The sequence below is a fragment of the Poecilia reticulata genome, linkage group LG11 (assembly GCF_000633615.1).
Source record: "Poecilia reticulata strain Guanapo linkage group LG11, Guppy_female_1.0+MT, whole genome shotgun sequence".
Lineage (NCBI taxonomy): Eukaryota > Metazoa > Chordata > Actinopteri > Cyprinodontiformes > Poeciliidae > Poecilia > Poecilia reticulata.
Window position 1 is genome coordinate 22,399,736 of NC_024341.1, and position 27,266 is coordinate 22,427,001.

The window sequence follows — 27,266 nt, forward strand, 5'->3', positions numbered from 1 at the left end:
ACCACCAAGGTTTTATAATGCTGATAAAAACTCCATGCAACTGGTGTGCAAGCAGCCCACACACACACACACACACACACACACACACACACACACACACACACACACACTTACACACAGAGCCTGCTTGGTCTGTGCATCTTAAAAGAAAAAAAAAACACTTGCATATTGCCTTTTAGTCATTAATGTTTCCCTGATGTCCACAGTTGAGCATGGGTGATTTCTTACAAGCTTAGTAGTTTGTATTTAATAAAAATTTACTGTGTTTATAAAGCAAATGAAAGCAGTTTTTCATCTTTGAATAAGAAGCTTAGTTCAATAAATGTCCTCAAAATCAGACAAACTACTATGAGACAGTTGACGGACAGGAATGTTAAAAAATGTTAATTACCGTATTTTCCGCACTATGAGGCGCACCTAAAAACCTTCAATTTCCTCAAAAGCCGACAGTGCGCCTTGTAATCCGGTGCGCCTTATATGTGGACCGATACTGAGCCACAACAGGTCTAGCAACTACGGTAAGCAGCCGCCGACTTCATTTTGCCCGTAGAAGAAGAAGCGTGCGGTGCATCCGGGAATAGTTGTCAGAATGCTGGTTTGTTAATAAAGTTTGACTGACCTATCTACCTACGGATCTGACAATCAGGTCGTCATTTAGCGCCACGTTCTCCATGAACATGCGGTGCGCGAACAGAGAAGGGTGACCATCGTCCGGACACGCCCCGGCCCAGTCGGGGAAAGCTCTCCTCGCCGACCGAGGAGGGGGCCGGGGAAGAGAGACAGTCTGCGGCGGCAGCATGTCGGTTGGTCTGTGTTACCCAGAAAGCAGTTGGGCACAATATCACAACACCGTGAGTGAAACAATGACTGGGGCAGCCTACTATATAAAGTACTCAGGGACCACTTCTTTATTATTACACATCCACATTTGTAGAGAACGGAACAAATTGCGAGGCAACCCAAACTGTAGCGTCTATTCTATGCACCTTATAATCCGGTACGCCTAATGGTGCGGAAAGTACGGTACCTGCTTCAGTACACTACAAGATGAAGGCAGAAATATTATTTAAAGTCCGTTTTTACATTCAGCAAGGTTTTCAAGGTGTTTTAAACATAGCAAAGATGTGAAAGTGAAAGTATAGGTAACCATGGATAAGTGAGTGGACTCATTTTTCATCACTTTCAACATGAGATTAATTCCCTGCACATGCAAGAAATTAAACACACACACAGCGGGAGTAAAAGGCTTTCTTCTCCTTGTATTTCTTTGAAAATCTGCAAACTACCTTAATTGATAATACAAATGTAAAACAGAAAGTAGAACTGAGTCAAGATTAGAAACATAAAGAAGCAGTGTTGTGGGCACAATATTGGTCTTGCCAGAAATATAAAAATTATCTAAGTAAAATTGATGCCAGAATAATTCATTCTTGTTGCAGCAGCAGAACATGTTGGATTCTGATCAAGCAGAAAATTCTAGAAACTGTTTAGACCCTCAACAGTCAACATCCCTCAGCACCGTTTTATGATGTGTTATGGTCACAACAGTATGTTCAAGTTGTTCAAGTTTCAGAAATGACCGTTTTAATGTTGATCTACTTCCTTTCCTCTACCTCAAAACTAATTGAATATAATTGGTTGTATTTCTGAAGATTTAATTTTAGGCCCCTTTTCCTTTTTGGTTCCAAACCCCGTTTAGTTAACTTTTAGAACATACTCTGTCCTTTGAACAGAGGACAGAGTATAACTAGAGGGAACCTCCTGATTGTATTTGGTTGCTACATGAGTCACACAACCACATTTCCATACAGCAGATTATATTGGCCTGCTGTTAAAGTAAGCCAATATAATCCACTGATTCAGACTTAAAGATGCCTCATTTCTTCCTGTTTTTCTTCCTCTTGTTGGTTTTTAGTTTTATTCCACAATGCCGTCCCCTTCATTGGGTTTGGTTTCCTGGATAACGCCATCATGATTGCAGCAGTAAGTAAAGTTTTAAGAATTATTCTTTCACCATTAGTTGCTTGTAAGGGGAAGAAACTAATCTTTCATGGAAGTGTTATGTTTAGGCAGGAACAGTAACTCAGGAGGAAAATTCAACCTCATTCTGTTGTGTTCTTCAGGGAACGCAGATTGAACTCTCCATCGGAGTCACTCTGGGGATCTCCACCATGGCTGGTAAGAACAGATCAAACAGCCTGCAGTAAGGTCCCATTATTACTTAAATTGACTCCTTATCTTACTGGTTGGCTCCTGGTGTCTTTAAGTAGTTGATCATTAGAGACCATTGACAGTAGATAATTCTAAGTCATTTATCTAGCAAAATTCAAAACAGTCTCCCATCTTTTAATGCCCAAGATAATGTATATATTTTTTCATTAATGCTTTGCTATTTAAAGCGTGTTGGGAAAAGACATTTGGGAGGTTAATGTTAAAACAAACCTAAATGTTCTCAAAAAAATCTCATCACAAAATAGTAAAAAAAAAAGTCAGTGTAAATTCAGAAATTGTGAATTATTGTTTTTGTTGTTGAATACTTTATATCGGTGAGTAGAAGCAGCTAAATGTTTATTTATTCTAAGAAATAAGTACCATTTTATTATTTTAGAATAATGAAATAAGCTATCATGAAGCAAAATTAGGAAGCCATTTATTTTGGTTAATGTTGACATGAAAATAATTTAAAACTCCTTCACACATTAAAAAATAATGGGCTCACTGGGACACTGGTGTCGTGACAGTTAAGGGGTTAACTTTAACTTTATTTCTTATTGAATTTGGAAACACTTTGCATTTCATACACTTACCAAGTCAAATAAGATTATTTTTTAACTGAAAGTGAAATACAAATTTCAATAATTGCACATCTCTTACAGAAATGATTTTATGCTGACCAGATCCATATGTAGTGTAATTGATGTTCACAGAGCTTTACTCCAATAAAATATGACACTTGGATTTATATAAAACTAATTTAAATTAACAAAAAAGCTGAGACTTGCTGGAAATGAACTGATGAAGAAGTTTTTGGTACAAAGTACCCTTTTAATGTGATTAAACACCTCTCACAGATAGAAGCTGCAGTTCTCTCCAAACTTACTGGCACTGTATTTCCCATATCATAATGTTCTGAGCTACTAAAAAAATCTTATGCATTTCTTTTTTATTTTTTGTAGAAAATAATATTTAATAAGCTAATAGGTTTGTCAGCTAGGTGGGCATTCTTGATAGGGGAGGAAGCAAGCATCAGTCTGTAGACTTTACAAAATAAGAGCCTTTCTTATTTTGGATTCAACCTGTTTAACTTTCTGCCCTCAGGGAGGCGCTACAGATGCATCAAAACAAAAACAAGCTCAAAAACAGCCTCTCCTCAAAAGCAATTAGCACCCTGACCTCTCACATGCACTAATTATATGGTGGTTGTATGTGAGTATGTGTAAATGTAACTGATTCAATATTGTAAATATCAGCAAATTAATGTTTATATTGTATATATTTCCGACATTGTTTGCACTATTTTGGAGCTGCCTTTAATCTTACTGTGCATGTGTGCAGTGACGAACAATACATTCTAATTCTAAAAAACTAGAAAATGCGACAATAACTTGAAAGAAGAGCCGTTTGTCTCCTCCTTTTAAACCAGACTGTTAAAAGTTGCCTTCTAGCACTCTATTATTTGTCCTGCAGGGTTTTATTATTCCTCAGAATTAGTTTAATCTCTTTCTCACACAATCTAGGCAGTCGTCTCGCCAGATACTGAGCTTCCTGGGTGAGGTGGATTTAATATCAGATACAAAAGAAAAAAAAAAGTCAGAACTGAAAAACCCTGCAGTCACTGCTTTAATCTAAGATTTAGTTTTTGAAGTAAATTTCATGTCCACAACCACAGCCTCCATTTTTCCATCCCAGCTGGCACAGAGAATCTTTGTTGCCAATACAGCTCAGGTGATGTCACCAGTAATCTAAATTTGCCCTGAACTGTTTTTATTTCCCCTGATCTTGTTGCATTTTATTGCCACCCAGCCGACTGTCGTCATGGTGCCATTTCTGGGTCTCAGTTTGGGTCTTTATTATGCTGTGAAAACCATAAAGGCACTAGAGCTAGTCTTCTCCCTCTCTCCACTGCTAGATTACCCCGTTTCCATGGTTACTTGGCTCCTAATACCTCTGCAAAGTGCAAATCAGAGCCTGAAGACGGGCTTCAGATCAAATGCTCGTCTACGTTGCCTCCATCCATGCAGAACCTGCTTTTATATTTGTTTTGTCATCTCCCAGCCGGTCGAGCGATCAGCTTTCTTATTTAATCTGGAAAGAGACGGTTCCAGGTTTATGTCAGTGACCGTTTCTCCACTGTGGCCGTAACGCCGGTAAAACGAGGTGAGACAGGATTGCCGTCTCACCGCATCACCATCAGGACGTTTTCTCTTTGAAGGGAATTCACATTGAAGTCGTCCATCTGGACATTTAAATCCTGCAGAGATGCCACTGCCTTTAATTTGGAATCATTGTGGACTTTAATGCCTCCAGAAATTTATTGAGGACAAACTTCTCACCCTGGCAGTTTTGATAAGCAAATGTAAACTCAGCCATATTCTCATCCACCCATTGTGAAAATGCAACCTGGTGTTAATTATTCATAGCTGCTGTGTTTTGTTGATGTTGTACGTTGAGGAGAAATGTTTGAAAGCTGACAGTTAAACCTCAGAAACACATAAGACTTTTGGAAAGTGACTTTCCAAAAGTGCTACTTGATCTATAAAACTCACCTTTTCTCGCCCTTAATCACTTTAAGCTTCCATTTTACTACCGTGATTTAGATAGTTTTTTTCTATTTGTTGGGATATTCCAAGGCATTTATGGATATATTCAGTTTATCCTGTAAAGCAGTTCTCTGAACATGGATAAAGACTCCGGATTAGGCCAATTTCCCCGGTAAGATTTTAATCAGCTGTTCACCGTGTGTGTGTGGCTGTTGATCCAGGTGAGGGCTTCAGGTGCACCACGAGAGGTGAGACTTATTTCCTCCAGCTTATCTCAGGAGCTGCTTTGGAGTTTTCAGGCTTAGAGTGGCTGCAATCTGTTAGCCTGCTGTTAGATAATGGGGAAAAATAATGTATCAACTAAGCAGAGTTTCTCTTAATTTAACACAGTGGTTCTTAACCTTTTTTGAGGTACCGAACCCACCAGTTTCATATGCGCATTCACTGAACCCTTCTGTAGTGATAAATAAAATATAATTTTTTCCCCCCAAATTCAATGTCTTGAATTTCCCCCAAAAGGTTAGTGATCTACCTTTTAAGATCACCAAGTCTTCTTAAAAGGTAGAGTCTCTGAGAACAGTTCTTCAAAATATAGTCAGTGTTTTCAGCACAGTTGAGCTGACTGTCCAGGAACGACCCAAGGCATTTAAAATTTGCCACAGTTTCAACAGGTTGGCCATCGAGAGAAACTGGAACCACTTTAAGGTCTTGTTTAGATCATTTAATTAGCTCTACATTCTTAAGAGAATGAAAAATTAATAATAAATAATAAAGACTTTGCGGTATTCTGCTTTAGGAATGTAATTATATTAGTTGTGTTACCACCCCCACACCACAAGAGGCAGTAGCAACCCCGAAAAGAGGACTAAGGAGCAGATTTTGAAGTACACCGAAAGCTACAGTATTTGGTAAAAACTGTGAGCTTTGCTGAAGTAATTAAAGACAAAAGTTCAAATCCATGCTGAGAGTGGAGCTCCTTCAATCAGAGCTCCTCCGCAGCTCTGATTGGCTAAGCAATGTAACGTGATCCTCTGATTGGCTAAGCAATGTAATGTGATCCTCTGATTGGCTAAGCAATGTAACGTGATCCTCTGCAGCAAGTGATGGCAAAGCGGGGCGTCATCACGACTTTACACAAGTGTGTCTTTACCTCCTCGGCAGAGGCTCCGCCGAACCCCTGAGACCGACTCAYCGAACCCCTGGGGTTCGATCGAACCCAGGTTAAGAACCACTGATTTAACAACTAACAGATCTTAGACACAATCTATGTACCAGAAAGCTAATTTCCTTCATAGACTTTAGTTTCCTCACAGTTTTTAATAAATTAAAAACTGATTACTATCAGGATTTCTGGCTTTATTAAACTTCTGCTCATTCTTGCATCGGAAAAATCGGAGTTACTAGAGAAGTTGATTCCCTCCTGCACTAAATCTAAAATGTTCCTCACTTCTGATGTTTTTTGGATAAAGTGGTCTAAACAGTGTCATTAATTATTCATTAGATTGGTGGAGAAATACTGCAGAATCCCACATGAAGTTTAATGAATTTTTTTCCCCTGAGTTGTTTCTTTATCTCCTTTAGAAATCAGCAGCAATCAAAGCGTTTCTCTTTCTTTGTGCAGCCGCTGCTCTGGGGAATCTGGTTTCAGATCTGGCAGGTCTTGGGTAAGCAGCATTCCAACATCCTCCAAGCTCTCTTGTTACTTTAGAAATAGATGTCGCATTTCATGAAGTTTAGTGCAGGTTGGAGCAGTGCAAGTTTATAGCAGCTCTAAATTATTGAGCTGTGTTATGTTTTTCCTTTTGTGGTGTGCTAATAGCTTTTTTTTTAGATTAAAAAGTCGAGTAGTTCTTCCAAACTAAATATGATTCTAGGTTTTCATTCATGGATAATTGCTCATTAGAGTTGCGTTTGTCCTGTTCTTAAATTCCTTGGAGCAATTATTTCTTTCAAATTACAATCTTATTCACAACACTTTGTTTTTCCATTAGGATTAGTATTTAGAGGCTTAGTTGTCTTACTCTCTAGACTGGAGCCGTAAACCAAAAAGTAATATGTTCATTTCCTCCTTCAATATTTTGTATAACTTAGAAATAATTCCACGTTCGTTTTTTGTTTTTGTTTTTCTTGGCTGTCAGAAATGTGATTTTGTTGGAAATTATTATTACATGTTATAACTGATATGTATCATTCAGTCAATCAAATTTTATTTGTACAGCACCTTTCAGCAACAAGGCATTTCAAAGTGCTTGACCTCATAAAAACACATGTAACATGTATGTTTGCAGTCTGGCAGGTTATGTGGAGGCTCTGGCTTCCAGACTGGGGATGCAGGTTCCTGATCTGACACCCAAGCAGGTGGACATGTGGCAGACCAGGCTCAGCTCTCACATGGTGAGATGACTCAAAATCTTCCACATTTTTATTGCTTTGCCATCTCTCAGCAGAGAGGATCTGGGAAAATCTCTTAAGTCAAACCGGATGTACACAGTTTGTATAAACCTCTCAGCAACTGGAAAGCTCATTTTTGATATTCTTAAAAGGAATAAAATGTAAAAACAATAAGTTTATGTCCAATATTTTTTACACTTGAAGGCTTTTCAGGGCTGTAAATTATGATGGTAATAATTTCCATACTCAAATTGAATTAGTTTTGAAAAATAGTGAAAGAAAGCAGGCTGGTCCTCCTGCATGCTTGTGATAGATGCTAAATAAAAGATAAAAACTTATTTGGCTCTGCCCTAAACAGTTTGAGTATTTTATATCTGGAAGCCATGCAGTTGATCTATTAAACGTAGATCAACGCTCAATAAATTAGAAAATACAGTCAGATTAAAACCTTTTTTCCTTTTTAAAATACTCTGCAAGCAGTTAATAAGCATACTTTACATTAGCTGTAAGTAGAAAATTATTTTAATAGAAATGAAGGTTTTCAAACATACATGTGGAATTAATCTACATAGTGTTTCGCTTAGTGACAACAGTCTGGAAATAAATGGGCTTTTCAATAATATTCAAATGAATTGAATGAGTGTTGAGGCAGTGAATGGAAGCAACTAAAAGTCTCACATTTCTAAACAAAATCCAATCAGAGTTTTTACTAATAAGATTTTAACTATTTTACTTATGTAGCTGCTAAAACATTATTACAAGGTGATCATCTGTCCCTCTAATCCTGTGTTTCTTGGCTCTTCTACTTTCAGTTATAAATCCATTAAGAATTTTAGTAAAAGTTTTTGTTGTCAAAATAATTCAGCTTAATAATTTAGAGTCCCCACCTAAACTGTATGGCTCTTTCTGTCTGCTGGTGCTAGACCGCTCACTGAAAAAGAAAAAAAAAAAGAAAAGATATGCAGTTAAATCACCTGTCGGTGTAAGATATTCTTGGAATATAAGACGTATTGGAGGATTAGCCAAAACGAGATGCTGAAAGAAAGGAAATGGGAAACCTTTACCTAAAAAGCCTCCAGAGGCAGAAGAACAACACAACCAACACTCACCAAAATCAGCTGGCTGGATTTTTGTGGGAACAAATAAAAAATAAAAAGCAGCATAGCATCCTATTTAGTGCACCCAAATAAGACCAGCAACCACCAACTGATGCACCTCCGCTACCATGCTATGAATAATACATTTCACCGGAGTCACCCTGCTGTATAACTATATTATAACAGTAGTATTGTAATCGTGAAACAACTCTCAACTCTCACCCAGCATATGAAAGACTTTGGCTTCGTCATTATGTCTAAAATGAACTCCTTCTCTGCTCCCTGCAGGGGAAAGCCATCGGCATCACCATCGGCTGTATTTTGGGAATGTTCCCGCTGCTTTTCCTGAGCGATGACGATGATGAGGAGAAGAAGAAGAAGAACGGGGCAGAAGCACAGTGACGCAGCATCACACTCCTAACAATCCACCACATCTCTAACTGGATTCTGCTTCATGTCCACATTACAAAGGAGTGTTTAACAATAGATTCCCTGTCAGGAGACTCAGGTGGCTTTCACAATATGGCTCCTATTGAATACAAACACAGCAGTATTATGGAATAATTCTTTTTGATTCTTGCCATTTATTGATTTAGTTTGTATCACATTTATTTATGCTCAGGAAAGATCGGTCTGCATCATGAGATCCTGCTCCTTATTGATTTTTCCATCAGCTCCTTCAAGATGGATTGTTGGCATTCAAAGAAACACTAAAGCAATTTTTAGTTCCCTCATTCCCCAGAGTCTGTTGCCTTAAAACATTTTATTTTAAAGCAACATGTTTATCATGGAAATGATTCAATCCTAGTTGTTTGATCTCAGTGTACCTTCTTTATTAAAATAGTAAGTATCACTATGAATTATGTAGCAATTCTGAAAATTCCCATATACATTTGATTGTTTCCATTTTAAAATGAATCAGATAAAAGCTAATGATGTCATGATGACTGTTAAGAGACTAGATTGCAGTTTTTATGTTCATTAGATCCGTTACAGAACGTGATTCAGCTGATTTCTGTAAAGGAGAACCATAACATCCTTTTCAATTTCTTTAAAAAAAAAAGGAACAAGGTGGAACTAAATGGATTTTCTAGTTTGGTTTTTGAAAACTGGTTTAGTTGCTGAACATCTCTAGAGGTTTTCTGGTGTGGTTAGCCTTTTTCCTAGATAACCCTGATTTGCAGAAAGTTGCTCAACTTTAGAGTATTGCAGAACTTGACATTCTTGACAAAAGCAACCAGAAAAGTCAATGAATGAGAAGCTTGTTAACACTAATCCATCTGGTGCCTTCACTTTAAGTTGCGGTGTATGTTAGAGATTGAGTAAAATATAGGCACAGTAATACAAACTATATATATGATTTAAGTATGTTTAGATAAATCGGTAAAGCTGCAACTATTTCTATTTCAGATATGATTATATTAAGGTTATATTTGGTATTCTTATAGGTATTTTGATTTTGGCGCATAAGTATATGGAAATAATAAATAGTGTTACAATGTTGTGCAGAACGGTTTACCTTTTTGTTATTCCACTTTCTATTGAGTGACTCTAAGAACAAGCTGATTTTAGCGGATTCATTATTCGAGCTAACTAGCCTGCAGTCAGCTGCTTACCAGTTATGCTACTTGGAGTTTGCTGGCTATGGTTTTACTACATCAGATGTAGGACTGATTTAGTTTTGAGTTGAGACCTTTGTTGTCGTTTTCATGACTGGACATTTTTCCAAGCAGATTTCAGGGTTTCTTCAGTCAGGTAACTAGTGAGTAGCAACAAGTGGAGGAGGGGCAGTGATTTGTAACGTTACTTTTCCTTCATACAACGGGGAAAAACTGGTCATTCTTTCTATGCGTTTGGCATTTCTTTATCAGGACTTTAGGATTTAGAGACAGATTTGAAAATGTAATAAAAAATAAAAACGATTAAAAAATAATAACAATAACCAGCACATGTCTGCTGAATACATGCATCCCCAATAATGAGAGCGCATGCGATTTATTTCTCCTTTCCAGTTCCCAGTATGACATTAATGTTATGAAGTGAGGTGATCTTAAGAAATAAAAGAATCCAAGCAGGGAATATTCTTTTGCTTTTCTTGATTACGCCTTTCTCTTTAAGTTTAACTTTGTTTTAAAAATTATTATTAATCAAGTGTTTGTCACTCAAAAAGCACAAAAGCCTTCTGTGAAAGCCGCCTGAGTAGAAGCACTCACCTGGAACTGAGTCTTCCTCTTTCCAGTTATTCCCCACAAAGGGAGGATCCACAGCTAGATGTCCCATGGACTGAAACCGGTCAGTTCTCATTGTCAGTACGTACCTACTGAAAGCAGCAGATTAACCCATTTTCATATTTGTCATTTTATTTGTCAGCTCAACTATTATGACCTTTTTTCCACTCCAAATAACTAAATATAAAAGCACATTTACAAAATGTATTTTTGTCATGAATAGACACTTTATACTTTTGGAAAACGTCATCTCAAACACTATTTATTTGTAAAGATCATAATCATTACGTCAGTGGCAAACTAATAGTCACTGCAGATGAATATGAAAAGTCTTGTGCAACTTGAACCTTTGACAAAATAAAAAAGATGAAGCAGATATAATGTTGTCTGCTACCTCGAGGAGTAATGTTGTCGTTTCTGCATGAAGAACTGATGTAGCTGCGTGTTCTTATTTATATCAGGTATGTTTTCCTTCTCAGTTTGATAAGAAAGCATCCTTGGATATTTTCTATGGCTTTATATCAGGAAACATTGAGTGGTAGGACACACTAATTAGAAACTGATTTTTTTCTTCTTGTTTTTAAGGTTGTTCTGTATCAGCTTGTTTTCTTTTGTGTTCGGCTCTTTTCTCTCCTACATGCGCTCAACTTGAGTCCCACCATCTGTGTATTTTAGTTCTTTGGAAGTGATCACAGAGGAAGCTCCACATGGCTGAGATTTTTATTTCCAAAAACATTTATGCAAGGAAAAAAAACCTCAAAGAGACGGCGCAGACATTTCTGCATCCCCCCTTTTGTTTCTGTCTGTTTTCTTGATGTCTTGTACAACAACACATCAGCAGAACTTCAAGGTGCTAATAGTCAAAACTGCAAAAATCTTTTTCATTCTCTTTGTTTTTTGTGTTCAGGCATTTTATATGTTTAATATGTTAGAAATAGTGCCTGGATTTCAAACTACATATGCAAGTGTATTTCAGTTAATTAGAATATCATTGAAGAGTCGATTTATTTCAGTAATTCCATCGGTTCTTGTTATTTTCTATGATTTTTATCTTACAGTTAATGAAACCCCAAAGTTAATTAAGTTCCAGCAATACATAAGGACAATATGATTAAATATAAGTAAGGATTTTTAGTGCAGTAATCCCAGCTTGTTGAAAAGCATACCTGAATTGTATATCATCTTAATACTTGGTCATAGACCGTTTTGCATAAATTACTGCAATAATATAACTTGTTGGTTGAGGCACTACTGAGGTGTTAAGGAAGCCAAGGTTTCTTTAAAGGTAGCTTTTGATGTGATTTTTGTTGATAGATTTGGTGTCTGTTTTTCCTTCCATCAAATTTCACATTGGGATATTTTGAATGGCTTCTTTAGCAATGACCTCTTGTGACCTATCCTCCTGGTGAAAAACATTGAAGATTCTGTTGGACAGGTGTCGTCTGTCAACTGCATCTTCCCTGTGATTGTGTGAAGAATGTAACATTTCTGTTTTAAAAACTTTTTTTTTTTAAACAGAATTAATTTAATTTGTCTGAGAAACAAATTCGGAGGTTTCGTCAGGTGAGAGCCAAACTAATCATAGCTTTAATAGCTCATAAACCTTTTTGATGTTCTAATTTTTTGAAATGCACCTGAAAGAAAAGTCACATGTAGGAATCTTAAGTGGAAAAAAAATGAACTAATGTAGTTGATTGTGGAATAGTTTGTGTGAACTCCTCTTTAGTTTATGCAGATGTTTTTTCTGTCTTTATTCTGGTGATGCAGGCATGCAACAAAGAACAATAGCTCCAGCTTACGTTATTGTTACAGATTTACAATGATTGATTCTGTTCTGACCTGGAGAGAATCTGAATTGATTAAAACTTTGTGTTGTAATTAGAAAATCAATGATATGAACTTTAGGATTCAGAGCATATCTAGTTCACAGAGACATTTAAAAATCTGCTTGACTGATATGTGAGGAGCTGAGAGGCATCTTAAATGGATCCACTGGATCACACATTCCTCAATCTTTATCGGTTCTGTTCTGTTAGGCTCAGCTAACATTTAATGTATATTTTACCAAATCCAACAAAAGCAGAATCTTACTAAAACTCAAATATGTTATTTGTAATTGTATCTACTTTATTGAACATATTATGTATTAGAGTGATGAGCACAAATTGTGTGACTAAAGTAAAGACTTGAGAGCTAAAAGAAACTCTGATCTGAACTTTACTGAGCATGAAAGCAGCTGCAGGAGTTAAAACGAGGAGGGAGATTACTTTGTTTCCTGCCTGCCTTGTTCAGAGGAAGATTTGTTGTGAAGGATTATGAACAATTTATTGTTTGTTCAGGTTGTGTATTAAATTGTTAGGGACTAAAATAAGTGGTGTGCCGTTTCAGCATGAGCAACCTGATTTGTTTCCTTTTGCATCAAGTTTACATTATGCTTGTTTTTTTAAGAATTAATATAAATACAATATTTGCTTGATTTAAATAAAAAAATGTTTGAATTATGAATACTCTTGTCAAAGGAATGCAATGTTGTGCTGCCATCTTGTGGTGAGTCTGGAACAGCAGCTGCCATGCACTTAAACATGTTTGTACTATAGAACCTGTACTGTCTACACAGTGTTTTTGCAGAATTGTATGCAACAAAGTAATATAATAAATATGAGAATGTTTACTCGTTGGCCTGCAGGTGTCGCTGTACCTAAATCTCTTCTTGATTTATGCTGGAAGTGCCCTGGAGCAAGGCAGACACAGCTGCTGAGAAAACTTCCATTCACAGGTAAAAGTGTTGGTCAAAGTAAATATAAATTATGAGCTACTTTTACTCATTAGAAATTTAATTTTTCTATTTATTTGGCAAAATAAATACATAAATTTTAACTTGTCAGATCTGATTTATATTCTATAGGTTTTGTAACAGGTTGATTCAAGATACTCTGCATAAAACAATTTGTCCATGCATTTAGAAATGAACAGGTAAAGTAGGATTCTTAAGACACCTTCTCCAACTAATACTGTTGTATAAATAATTATATTTTGGGTTATTCACTAGCTGCAATACAAAATGACAGAAAAGACTATCAAATATATATATATTTTTATCCAAATATAGGAGCACATGACTAACCTCCTGCATTAAAATAGTGAAACAAATGTTTTGGTTTTCTAAATTAAAGTCCTCTTAAATCTGTCTGAATTAGCTCAATTGAAAGAAGAAACACACATCGCAACACATCCAGCTTTACTCTTTATTGTGTTAAAAGCCTGTGGGGAATTTATTCAACTGAGTTAAGGGTAGAAAAATTTACATTCGTGTGACAACTGAATGAAATAACAGAAATAAGAAAATCAAAAATTCAAAAACTTGCCAAAGGGAGGAAAAAAACCAAGCATGACTCATACAACATTATTGGCATTAGTAAGGATATGATTGTGGACAAATTTGAAGTAATTTTAGTTTAACTTGTTTGGAGGTGGGTTTGACACCCACCTAAGCTCCTAGCTTAGATATAAATACTAAGCTAGGAGCTTAGTATTTATATCCAATGAAATTTTTTAAACTTGTGTTAGCAAGTCTTAACAGAATGTTTAGGTACTTTCCTGATTTAATGGTAACATCTTTTTTGTTAGGAATCTGTTCTTGATGTCAATTTTTACTGCTATCACTGAGTGCTTGAATCTTAAAATTATAGTAGAAAAATAAAAAGTAAACCAAAAAGAACAAAACAAAATATCAAACAAGAATTCCAACACTTTTATCAAATATTTTCTTAACATCTATCTCCCCAGACATAACCCACCTCCAAACGCCAAAATCAATGTTCCCAAGACATCATGCTCGTCTTACTGTTCAAAGGTTTTAGTCAGATCAACTGAAATGTTCTATTTTTGTACAATTAGAACATTTATACAAATGTATAAATGCCAGAATGTACAGCAGGTAGCCCACAATAAGCCTATAATAAATCAAATCAAATAAAAGTTTTACTGGGGAAACGATAACTTTACAGTCTCTCAAAAAATCTAATCGGTAGAAAATAAATAGCTGGAACAATTTACCAATGGAGTGATTGCAAAGCTTCACAGGAGCACCTGAAGTAAGAAAAGCATACAAAACCTAAATTCAAAGGATTATTCAGCATACACTGTAAAAAAATTTGGCAGCTTGTGTCAAAGGCCAAACGTTAAAGGGTTTTAAGGAGACGCTGACAGAAATGGCATGTAAACACGCCGAGCACAGGACAAAAATGGTTGTAGATCCAACTGGAGTTAAACTTTAAATAACATTTCTGACTGAACACGCTGAGGAACGGTGCAGATAATCAAGCAGAATATTTTAACGCTACAACTGGATGTAACTCCTGATGCTCGTCTAATCCCCAGTAGGAAAATCACCCACTGTTGGTTGGTCACAGGCTCAAACATTCAGCTTCATACGCTTGGTATCGCATCAGCTACACAACTGTTTTTGTAAACCTGGAGTGGGAAACGGGACAGGCTTGAGTTCTCACACACAGCAGTCACAAGAAATATGACACATTTATGATTCATGTGGAACATTACAGGGTGGAAGAGTAAATGGGGTCCTTTAGAGTGATGCTAACTAAGGGGAGGAGTTCTAGTGGAAAATTATGAACCAAAAGGCATGAATTATCATGCATATCAACTATCTTCATAGGTTTCATATACTGTAAAAGTACAGCTGGTAATTTAGAAATGTAAATGCATATACAGTATATATATTTAAAAGAATAAATAATTTAAATGTGTGAAGACGCCACATTATAGCAGTTTCTGGTAGCACAGGGAGGTTTTTGTGTTGTTTACTCACTAATGCCAACATATAAACCTTTTTGATTATTAAGCATCTAGCAGATAAACTTACAGTTGGAAGTAAAAATTGGGTGAGACTGAATCTTTACTTTCAAAATGAGATTTTAAGACAAGACAATTTAACCGTTGTGTCTCAATGGTGGAAATTTAAGAGTTGAGGGAATTAGAAACCCAATAAATCCACTGCAGTCCCCCCAATGCATGGCACCTCTGGTAAAACCGTGCAAGGAAGTCACCGATATTGGATGGTATGGAGATGCTATTTTGTCAGTCTTTTGTAACAGTGACCCATGCAACTGACCCGTACTGCACCATTCAATGGTACAGTACAGTTAGGGCAGAGGAACTTTTGATAACACAGTCCATTGACTAGGACAAGCATGAGGCATACAAATGTGTCACATTTGTCATCTCACTAGTATGACGCCACATTAAGCACCTGCCTGGTGACACTGGAAACGGTCTCCTGAATACACTGGGCCAGAAAATATGCCTCTTCTTCAACTGGTTCTTTCCCAATCCTACTCAGCCAAACTCATCTCCATTTGCAGATCCTGCACGGTTCTTTCCTGTCTTCTGGAACCACCTAAGGGGTGGTAAAAGCCAGATAATGTGTACATGCCATTTGATTTATAGCAGACTGCACTTGGTAGCCTGACATTCAAGCAACTTGATTGATTTATGTCAATGGACAATTGAAGGCCGGACTTTGTAAACTTGTGGAAGAATATCTCAACCACCATTTTCAATTAACATGGGAAACCACAATTCTATGGTCAAACATTGAGGTCCAAACCTCTTTTTTTATCAATTCTGGTGGAAGAAAGCATGAAGAGTCAAGTGGACCGAACAACCCGCAATCAACAAATACATCAAGAAATTTTAGTGAAACTGGCCGCCCAAGGGTATATGTGTGGATTACACTTTTATCAGAGAGTAGTCCAAGGCTCTGGTTCTCATGGTCCACTCATGTTCCTGTCCATGTTCATGCCCACATAATGAGTAACACACCACCAATGGAGACCCACAACTTGGCAGGTCCAAACCAGACATTAACTGGCTAAAGTGAGACCAGACAATGGAGAACTATAGCATACTGCAACACACAGACTTGTGCTGTGTCACTCAGTCGACACCAGGCACTGAAGGACCAAACGTGACACGTTTTTCATACATTTCTCTAACTTTTCTTTCTTACCCTCCTCACCGTGTATGTTGGCAAGTTAGATTTGTCACAGTTCTAGTTATTTTCAACATTTTCTTTATTGCTCTGACTGTAGGTATGGGCAAAGTTAGGCAAGTATCTATTTTTATGAGACTTTCTGACTGTATGTCAACATACATCTGCCTTACCTAAATGGCATTTCCTCTGGCTGGGGGAATGGGCCTCTGTTATGTCCTGTTTATACCCAACAGAACCAGGAAGTCTTGGATTAATAATTAAAATTCCCTAAAAACATTGATCAACATAAAAAAACTTATGAATTGAAAAAAAAAAAACCTCCATAATATCCATTTTCAAAAGAATTTTTAGTGTTTCCGATAATTAGGACAGTGGTAATTTTGTAAATTACAATTTCTTAATGCAAGTTTTTTCCATCCACTAAATGATTGCAAATTAAAAAAAAAAAATTGTTTGATTTTCCAATCTACCATAGCTTTCTTTGAAAGGCTTCCAGCACATTTTTTACCAAGTTTAAAACTGAACTAAAATAACATTTAATGCAATTTAAATTTTTGATGATTGTCCCCAGAAAATCTCTATTTCAAATCCTCACATATTCCTATGATTTGCATTAATACTCTGTTTACTGTAGCACGCTACTCAACTTTAAAGTCGGACTAAATAATGTTTTTTACTAAAATATTTTCCACTACTGCTTACACCAGTGCCAGCTAAAATCAGCACAAAGGCTTCACCACAACAGACCAATACGATTTACTCCAATTACCAGAGAAAGGCAGTAACAGCCTCTAGTAGTGCTATGTATGCTAACACATACAGTAACGTTGGCACATATAGGTTTACAGTTTGCAGTTTTTTAATTTGTCTGAATTATTCAAAGTGCTTTACAGAAAACAAATCTTTAAAACAAAATTCAAACCTAGATTATGAAAAAAATAAATATTTAACAATACCTAAAGATTTTTTTCTTAATTTTAAGTTTACAGGCATGGATTGGTTTGCACAGTAAAGCAGATTTAGCCTACTGAACTGCAATCAATGCTGGGATTTATTTAACTTTAAAATCTAAAAATGACTTAAACTGTAACATCATGCAGGGCAGTCTACTGTTTAACTGTAGCATTAAACCATTTGTAGGGAAGGATTACACTTTACGTGCTACCCTACATAAACGAAACAGAAAACCGGTTACACAAAACTGGGATCACTTCAGGTACATGGAAATTATTTTGGGGTGTTTTGGCACATTAAGTTGAAAAAGGGTGACTATGAGGATGTGAAATGAGCAGAGAACAAAAGAATTTGAATATTTACATACACAGAATCTGTCAATCTTTTGAAATTGCTCAGTTGCTCCGAATCTTTCCATTTCATCTTCTTCTCTTTCCGTTTCATTTAAGCCTTTTCCTCTACCAGAAAGACTTTATCCAACTCTCAAAATCCACAAGTAAATAATTTCCCTTCTTTTACATCTTGAAGTTGCCCTGAGGCAAAATTCTCAGATGAGTGACCATTGTAGTAATCCCCTACAGGATATTTCACTGGTCAAATGCAACTAAGACTCCTAAAATGGTCCTTCTACACCTCCTGCTTGATTCTGACCAAACTTTGCCTAATTTAGAACCAGTATTGGAGTTCTCAATGTGTATGCTTGTTTGTAAAATGGAATAAGACCAACATTCCTTTGTTTTTTAACTGATCATCCTCTTTGTGAAACCATGTACAGCAAAGCAGACTCGTCCAAGGTGCCAGTGGTCAAAGTTTCTTGTTTCGATTATTTCCTTACACTCAAACTGATCCTCGATCAGTCTCAGGGCAACTTCCAACTATTTTGGCACAATTTCAGGTTGTAACTCTTGCTCACTACAGCCATTTTCTGTCCTTTCAAGACAATATTGTGAAAGTGACAGAATGTGTAGTCCAGTTGACCCTGGTGGTTTCAGTGAATAATGGGAGCCGATCGGTCATTGGACATTGTCTTCTTGAGTTTAACGCCTCGCCGGATAGTCACCAGAAAGTCCTCCATCTCGCAGTACTCCGTCTCCTCCAGGAGTTCAGGGAGAGGCCGGCGTTCCCATTCTGTCAGCCGACTGCCCGGCTGAGGCGGTGGGGTAGGAGGATCCGATCCTTCGTCCGGCTGCTGGGTTCCCCAGGCGACGGACTTTGGTGACAGCGGTCCATTGCTACTAGGTGACAAAGGGGTGGTTGGGGGGCTTAACGGGGTCCGTGGTGTATTACCATCTTCTGCTCTGCTTGGGAAACCAGGATGTTCAGGCACAGTAGGAGTTTTCACTGGGATCATAGGGGGCTTGATAGGGATTGGACCCAAGTTCAGGCCCCCAGAGGGTCGACGTAAGTTGGGTTTGGATGATGGAGTCCGTCGAATCGTAGCCACTCCAGGGGTAATGATGGCTGAGTGATTAGAAGGCAGACCGGCAGTGGAAGCTGGGCGCTTGGACTGAAACATGCGGCGGTAGGACTGACTGATGTCACTGTTCCTCGGGATGGTTGAGGACTTATCGAAGTCTGACTGATGCTCGCCCTCATGATCAGCACCGACAGAGTAGTAGTCACAGTCTGACACTGTGGAGAGCAAAGAAACTGTCAAGGTAAGTTTAACCAGGATAAATGCTTAGCTGAAGATTTTCTCAATCAAATTCTTATCTATAATACTGTAAAAACACAAAATCTAACCACGTATTTGTCTAGTTTCTAGCGCATATATCTTGGCACATTTGAAAAAAGACAAAACTTTCAAGTAACTGTTAAGCAAGATATAGGAGCTTGTTTTAAGTAAATAATTATTATATTGATGAAACGGTACTTGCTCCACCAGTAGATCATTTAACTTATAACACAACATTTTTATAAGTGAAATAATTTCYCAGTGAAACTAGTACTTTTTCATCAATATTAAAAAATGACTAAAAATAAGCTAAGTTTGAAAAACAAACTCCTGTTGTATGGAATTTTACAAGGGTAAAATTATTCCGTATGTTACTGTAGTACTGTGTCAGTAGCAGCGGTAGTAGTAGTAGTAGTAACACGGTGTGTGCGTGCACCTTGTGAGGGGATGGTGTCCTCTGAGCAGCAGGGTGTGTTGGTCTGGCTGCTGTAGCCACTGGAGCCCTGCAGCGAGTCCCTGCTGGAGCCGTGGATGTCCAGCTGGAGTCCTCGGGCCAGCGCTCTGGCCAGCTCCTCGTGGGCCTCCTTCTCTCCCTGGAGTGGAGGCAAGAGATCATCGTCAAGGTTTGCATCTTTGGCTTTTAAATTCTGTCTCTGAATGGTTTTTTTCTCCTTAAACAGACTTTTGAAGACATCACAGTGTGGTTTCCTTTAATCCCCTGTTGGTCCTCAACTGGAGTGGTGACATCAGAGCCCTGGTGGCTGCTGGGATCTGTAGTATCTCTCCTGTCTTTACTGCGCCTCAGAGTGTTAACCATCGGCTGGTCGTACGGACCTGGTTTGGCCCAGTCCTGCACAAGAAGAAAAGTTCAACAGCTTATTATAATTCCATTTGTAGCAAAGATGTGGGAATGAAAATCCGTGTTAATGGGTGCAGTTAAAACTGCACCATGTAACTTTTATGAAAAATATATTTTTGTTAAAATTATCATTATGCCAAGACAGTATAAGATCTGTGAAAAAAAATTAGCTCCTCTACTTTCTCCCAGTGCTAACTGCAGAAACACACCCAACAGTCAGAAACAACCCATCAACGCTAATGGGTCTTAAAGCTGTCAATCACTCTTGTGTATGCACTGCTCACTGGTATGCTACAGCTGGGTCACCACAACATAGCTTGTCATGAATGCTAAGGCTAGTTAGCATATCCACCAATGTCAGGTAAACAGTTTTTCTGTAATTGCAAGTTGTTTTTCCACCATTAGCACATTGAGGAGCGCATACATGAGCTTGATTGACAGCGCTAAGACTTTCCTCCCGTCTCCGATTAGTAGCTTCTGACTAGAAGCGGTGCATTCTTGGAGATGACAGCAGCAGCATTGGGAGGAGGATGAGGAGCTCAATCTTTTCACAGATTATCCGTCTCATACCATACAGTTTTAATACATATAGAAATAAACACATTTTTGTAAAAGTTACATTCTGCAGATTTAATATTCTTTTGGTTTTTCATTGATTAAAGACTTTGCAGAAGAAGAAGTTTTGAGTGTGAAGCTTTGCTTGGCAGCATTAAACTATCTAATCAGCAGCAGAAATAATCTGATTTCTGTTTCCAATTTGAGCATCTTGGATGCCTCCACTATGAAAGGCAGGAGCAGAGATGAAATAAGGAAAAACTGAAGGGAAAACGGGCGGAAATCATGGAGGAATGCGGATCAAACCTTCCAGGACGGGACTCTGGATGATGGGATCACTCCAATCCCTGACGGGCCGGGAGGAGAGAGCTCTCCCGTTTGGCTGAAACCCGAGCGAGACCACGCCCAGGTAGGTGAAACACACTGATAGGAGGGCGAGGAGATGGGGGAGGTGGTGGTGGAGGAAGAGGAATAGGTGAAGTATGAAGGGTGGAGGTGGGTGTCCAGGCCCTGCAGGACCACTCCGTGAAGACAGAGGGCAGCGTGATGGTCAAAGCCGTTTGGCAACTGAAGGTGAGCGGGTGAAGGAGAGGCAGAAACACAAGTGCAAAATTAATGATGGTGATTTGGTATGAAAACGTGGCGAAGATGGGAAAATTCTATTTTGTGAAGGGGTTTTGAGTGTGTGTCAACCTCAGTAGGGTAGTTTTTTTTTGTTCTCCAAGACGGTGCTCATTGATCACAGAATCGGCATAACCGTATTACCATCATGTGTTTCCACATGTATTCGTTCACCTGTTGTTGCCCGGAGCTGGGCTCAGGATGTGAGGGGGAGGAAGAGGAAGAGGAGGACTCCTCATTGACAGACTGAGTGAACAAAGCAGAGACACACAACTGCAGGACAGCAAAGCACACCGAAAAACAAAACCAACAGTCTGCAAGATAAAGACAAGAGACGCAGAAACAAATAGAAAAAAAATAACAACAACAAAGTGAAACAAAATAAAAGCAGCAAATCTTAATGAAATCCAATGATGGAGCCGAGGAGTCAAGACAGGCTTGTAAAAAAGCCAACGCCACAGAAATTTTATGTGAAAGATGATGATGAAGGTCAACAAGGAATCAGAGTTGTTGAGCTTTTTTTTCCCCCCACTAATCATTAAAATGCTGTTTGTCATATTTAACCAAACCAAGATGTCATGAGGTGAGCAGAGACGCGAAGCCATGAATTTACAAACAATAACACAAAGCTGAAACATTTAGATTTTAATTGCATTCGCTGGAAATGCAAAAGTCATCGCTGTATGCAACCCTGTGCGCAAAACGGCAGCATATTTCCTGCAGCAAAAGACTTTTGTATTATCTCATTTCACAAAAATATGAAAAAAAGTCAGACTGAGGTCAAACTAAGACTTGTTAGTTGAGGTTAAACTGAAACATTGAGCAGGGGATCGGAGGAGCACATCTTTAATAAAGAGGTGCTAAGAAATTCTCCAGACAGAGAGAATGTGTGTTAGGAACCAACCAGCAACCGTTACCTGCAAGTTGTCTGGAGGCATTGGTGAAGGGGATTTGGACTGGTAGGCGTCCTGGGAGATGAAGCCAGAGTCATGGGAGGAGACCGAAGAGAGACGGGCCGGCGTCTGCTGGGGCAGCACCGAGGAAGATGAGGAGGAGGAGGCACGGTAACGAAAGTGGGAGGTGGGGGAGTGGCAGTGTGAGCCGCTGGAGCGAGAGTCGCTGCTGTTCACGCTGTTCAGGCTGCTGTGTGACGAAGGAGAAGGAATGTTAGATGGCTCAACTTCATTAAAAGGGAAAGTGTATGTTTGCGCATGTAGACGGAACAATTTATGATTCATTTAGAGATTTTTAAAGTTTAAGAACTTAAAAGCAGCAACAGTTGCATCCACGTTTGTAACCAGAGCAGATTCACAGCGAGTCAAGCCAGACCACAATCGGTTTTCTAAGATTATTACATCTGGATCGACACCAAAACCACAGAGATGAGTTTGCACTGAAACCAAAAGACAAGTTTATCCTCAGAAGCATAAGGACGAGAGCAAATTTTATAAAATGTTCACAAAACCTACTGGAAAACTAAGAAAATTGGGCTTTTCAGGAAAAGAAAAGGCAAAAAAMAAAAAAAAGTCAACGTAATAACCACAAGGTGGCAGTAGGGAATTGATTCTCAGTTCACCAAGTTTGGTTGCTCAGATAATGAACAGTTTGGTATTTGTCTGCTGGCTGAACCAAACAGGCTAAGAGATCCAAAACACTTAAAGCCCAAAGTCTTAACCCATAGAAAAAYCCAACAAAGACTCCCAGAAGGGCTGTAATTTATTTTTAAATACTCAGAGATCAGACATTTAAAAATGTGAAGCATAAAATCATCATAAACAACAGTGGAGAAAATATACAGCAAATCAAAAAGATGTCTAAATGCATTAACAAAATATCCTATGAGGAAATACAAAATAAACAAAAGCAGTGAAAAGGCACTGTCCTAAATTAACAATTAAATGACAAAAGATAATAAAACGAGACATAAAATCCACAATTGGTTGAAAAAAAAAAAAACCCCTAAAACTTGCAAATGTTCCCAAATGGGTCCAAATGGTCTTCTGAAGCTGTAAAAACTGCAGCTAACAATAAAGAAACAAAGGATTCAGTTTGTGATTGATTGATGTTCTTATTGAACCTTCCTGGTTTTCTGGTTTCATAACAATGTTAAGTGCAGGGCTCTGCTGTCAAACACACCTGCACATGCTGGACTTCCTGGATACGGTGGTGCTTGGAGAGGAGGGAGGAGTTTGGTAAGACCAGGTGCACTCKGAGCCCTTCAGGTCTACAATTACCTGCAGAAGCAGGGAMAAGAAAACAGTCTTTAAAAAACGGAGGATTAAGGAAAGTTTGTGGTTCTGATGCTTCTTTGTGGAGAAGGAAATGGCATGGGAGATAATACTCTTGATATACAAGTTCATTAGCATTATATATAAAASTTTAAACAAGACAATAAACGACACATCTGCAAAGTTTGCATTAACCTGTGGATGGCAGAAAGAAAACAAATTCAAGRTTCTAACATGTTTCATGTAAATATTCCAGATTTTTCCATATTAAACTCTCCAGTGTGTTACACCAATTTAAAATGTTTAAATACCAAGGTTTATTGAGAAGTTATGGCAGGTATTGAAACAAAGGAAAGGATAATRATAGAAGGGATAAAGAAACAAATGGAGAAATAATGAAWGAAAGAAAGAAGGAAAGAAAAAAGGAGGGAAAGGAAAGAAGGAAATAAAGACATGAGAAAAACAGGAATCGTGTTATATTTTCTATATAGCTAAACAAAATCCCTTGCTTAAAGTGTAATTATGCAACATGATATGTTTAGGTTTACTGCTGGTTTAATGTAAAGAAACATTAAGGATTCATCTGATGAAGGTAATTAACAAGCTTTTGCGTCTCTTATGCAGAAATAGATGTTTGATTATTTCTACTGAAATCTAAGATTTTTTTTTGCAAAGTTTAGTAGTTATAAAAAGATAGAAATTATTCTTAAAAAATACGCTTTTCAAATAGATTTGATCATTTGAACYGATTTATCCACTGCTGGCAGAAACCATGTCAGAGTAAGTGGAGGCTGGCCATCTGCTCGTTGGCTTCCAGCTCTGTCAAACAGGTTTTGGCTCCTTAGAGGACACACATATTCCCACTTTTCAGTCAATGAACAATTATCCAGAGCCAAAATGGGGTGTTCCAGTTGGATCTGTACTTCAACTAGAACTCCGTCCAGAACTTCACAAAACTGCAACGTCTCACATAAAATAAAAACATTTGGAACGTTGGACTGAAAAAAAATTAAAAAAAAAGAATCAACTAATGATATTTTCTGAATTACTGATCAGTTTTCTACATTATTTCCAACCTAGTTGCTTAGTTAAAAGTTTAAAGTAGAATGCTTGCTTCTGTAGAGCAAATATTAATTACATTAAACTGCATTAGAGGAAAAAAATATTAGGAGCTTGGAGCTTCATGAAGAGAAAAGAGCAACAAAAATATATAAGCAAAAACTTTGATTTACAATGAAATGATGAGCAGGTTTTTGTCTCTGACAGTTAATCTTTGTTCATACAGGAAGTTTAAGAAATAACTGATGGTGTATTAGCACGAACAGCTAAGCAGAATCAGATTCATCTTGTGTCAAACACTGGTACCTGCTCACTGGAGGCTGGCAGCTTGTGTGGGTCCATGGTCAGGATCTTCAAATCATCTGTGAGAGTCTGGAGGTGGGTGATCTCCCCCAGCATGGACATCTCCTCATCCTGACATGCAAACACATCAGATCAGAGCGCTCCCAGTCTGCGCAACTAAATAACTGCAGAATAAAGTCAATAATTTTTAAAAATGAGCATTTAGTATGATTATTATGTAGAATCTGATGATTTTAGCAACCTTAAATATATATATATATTACTGTGACTGATATGGAAACGCAAATTTTTCTTCAAAAAATGTCACATCACACCATTCTTTTGGAAAGCATCAACATTTTTGAATGCATCACTGACCACGACTGGCCGCAGCATGGAGACAAAGATGCAGAAACGGCTTCTTTCCTCCACCAACGCCCTCCGCACCGCCTGCTTCTCCGTCTCCTCCAGCAGCAGGTACTTATCGCTGACGTCCTGCATGGCGCTGTCCAGCTGGGGCTGAAGGTCTCCGCGACCTAAACACACAGGTTTAGGTAGACACAGCTATAATGCATCATGCCGCAGAGGAAAAGCTAAAACGTGCTCAAACAGGCTGTCGTCTGCTGTGCTTTGCATATTCATTTCCCTGCGGCTTTTTTATTACATTTTGTCAAGTTTTAATCAGAATTTTAATAGGAATTTATACCAACACAAATTGGTATTTAATTGTGAAGAAGGATTTTTTTTCTTTTATCAAATAAGAATAATAAAATTCTGGCATGCATAGGATTTACCCCTTCTCCTTTGATATCCCTAAATAAAACCCAGTGAACCAATAGTGTTTGACAAAATACCATGCAGCTGCTTAATTTCCCTGTAAATATTTACTTTGCTTAGTTGAAAACATTAAAATCCAAGAGCTAAACTTACAGAATGCAATTAAAAAATCATATATTTAAAGATAGTTTTGAAATATGAAATTCTTTTTTTTTTAGAAAAAAAAGTCTTTGCCATACATTAATAAAAAAAGGGGTCAAACTGATCAAAAAAAAGAATCAAGAAAAATAAAAATATGAAAAAAAGAAGCTTGGATGGCAGTCAAACAGAGACCTGGATTTTGGATCGAACTCTCTGTGTGGTACATAGGGACATTTTATCACGCTGATGTCATCATAATTAAAATGAGGATTTAATGGATACGAGAAACAAAGAGGAAATAAAGAGGGGGCGGACAGCTTCAGGCAGACCACATCCAGTTCATCATCCAGCTGTGGGATCCAGTTTCACCGTTCAGAACTTCAGCACAGACCTCTGTTCTCACACTACAAGCACTCCAACGGCTTCACAACAATAAGAGACTCCCACTAACCAGTAAACCACATCACAGATTCAAACAGCCAATCAGATGAGCTGGGAAACAAACAACTGCTGGAGTCCAATTAAAACACATTATTAGAGGACTGCTAATAATCTCTGCAGTTTTGATGAAGAAATGGAAACATATGGAATGACTCAACTGCTTTTGGAAAACATCTGGCTTGATATGTTTTTATGTGAAGCATGCAGCCAAACCAGATTCATTTGTAAAGGGACAGAGTGTAATGTTCTACAGAAGACCAGATCAGATTGGTCTGCGTGCTCAGACTTCACTCTACCAGCTACTGTAACAGGATATATGTGCCGTCATGGAAGCGTCCCCCCTTTAGGTGCTGAAGATTATTAATTTTAGAGAGTCTGTCAGTTATGTTGTCCTCACAATCCCCTCTGATAGCAGCATATTTCTGATCCTGCTCAACACTACAGTCAGTTTATTCTCATCATGTTTACTTTCAAACCACAAGCTTGCATTAAACGATTTCCATTTGTTTGGTTGTGTCCCAGCAATTTAAATGTATTTATTTTTTTTAACTAGTTTAAAGTGGCAGTTTGAAGAAGTAGTCATAAATGGGATTTATTCTAAATGAGTGTCAATTTACAGAGAAAGTAGCTTTGGTGTGAATGTTTCATTAGTCTTTTACGTATGTCTTTATTTTTAGGCATGGGAGAGGCTGTCATGTATCAGAATATATCTAGTTCTAAAAAGATAAAGATGTTTCAGTCATTTTGTTCCTTCAGCTTAAAGTTCTTTTAATGAGATTCTGGTGCCAAAGTGACCAAAGTTTTCTCCAACAGCAAAAAGCACAAAGTATTTTTACATCGCCCCGTCTCCACCTTCTGCTGCACATTGATGCTCAACTTACAAGGAAGACAAACTCAGATGTTTGGAAATAGATGGACAGTAACAGTGTGCAAAATAAAGGAGTCCATCATCTATTAAATCATCTAGTAATTGTTATAAATAAAACTAATAAATTCTATACGTTTAATTATTTCTGTAGTAATACCAGTCACTATCGCGTAACACTTAAATCAAGTTATACATTTTCATTTTTGGGCAAATACAGTTGCCTCATATGTTGGACTATCTAAAAACTCTGCAGTTTTTATCTAAAAACTCTTTGCAGTTTTTAGATATTAGTATTTTGTGAATAATCAATAATTTAT

The 27,266-nt window shown here is 37.7% G+C and overlaps 2 protein-coding genes across 5 annotated transcripts in view; one reads left to right on the forward strand and one right to left on the reverse strand.

Annotated features, from left to right (window-relative positions):
- tmem65 (transmembrane protein 65) overlaps nucleotides 1–13,153 on the forward strand; it is a 30,254-nt gene extending 17,101 nt beyond the window's left edge. The window contains exons 3-7 of the mRNA XM_008422647.2: nucleotides 1,916–1,983; nucleotides 2,124–2,178; nucleotides 6,382–6,424; nucleotides 7,049–7,154; nucleotides 8,537–13,153. Coding sequence (XP_008420869.1) covers nucleotides 1,916–1,983; nucleotides 2,124–2,178; nucleotides 6,382–6,424; nucleotides 7,049–7,154; nucleotides 8,537–8,650 — 386 coding nt within the window. The 3' untranslated portion in view covers nucleotides 8,651–13,153. The remainder of the gene's footprint in view (nucleotides 1–1,915; nucleotides 1,984–2,123; nucleotides 2,179–6,381; nucleotides 6,425–7,048; nucleotides 7,155–8,536) is intronic.
- A 554-nt stretch (nucleotides 13,154–13,707) lies between these two features.
- The window catches only part of LOC103472803 (MTSS I-BAR domain containing 1), a 55,775-nt gene continuing 42,216 nt past the window's right edge, over nucleotides 13,708–27,266 (reverse strand). Inside the window, exons 8-16 of one of the 4 annotated variants that reach the window (XM_008422642.2) lie at nucleotides 25,101–25,258; nucleotides 24,747–24,854; nucleotides 23,290–23,387; nucleotides 22,071–22,296; nucleotides 21,328–21,399; nucleotides 20,839–21,099; nucleotides 19,801–19,968; nucleotides 19,555–19,711; nucleotides 13,708–19,075 (exon numbers count right to left, since the gene is read on the reverse strand). In XM_008422642.2, coding sequence (XP_008420864.1) covers nucleotides 18,432–19,075; nucleotides 19,555–19,711; nucleotides 19,801–19,968; nucleotides 20,839–21,099; nucleotides 21,328–21,399; nucleotides 22,071–22,296; nucleotides 23,290–23,387; nucleotides 24,747–24,854; nucleotides 25,101–25,258 — 1,892 coding nt within the window. In that variant the 3' untranslated portion in view covers nucleotides 13,708–18,431. The remainder of the gene's footprint in view (nucleotides 19,076–19,554; nucleotides 19,712–19,800; nucleotides 19,969–20,838; nucleotides 21,100–21,327; nucleotides 21,400–22,070; nucleotides 22,297–23,289; nucleotides 23,388–24,746; nucleotides 24,855–25,100; nucleotides 25,259–27,266) is intronic. The other 3 variants (XM_008422644.2, XM_008422645.2, XM_008422646.2) reach the window with 3 other exon arrangements.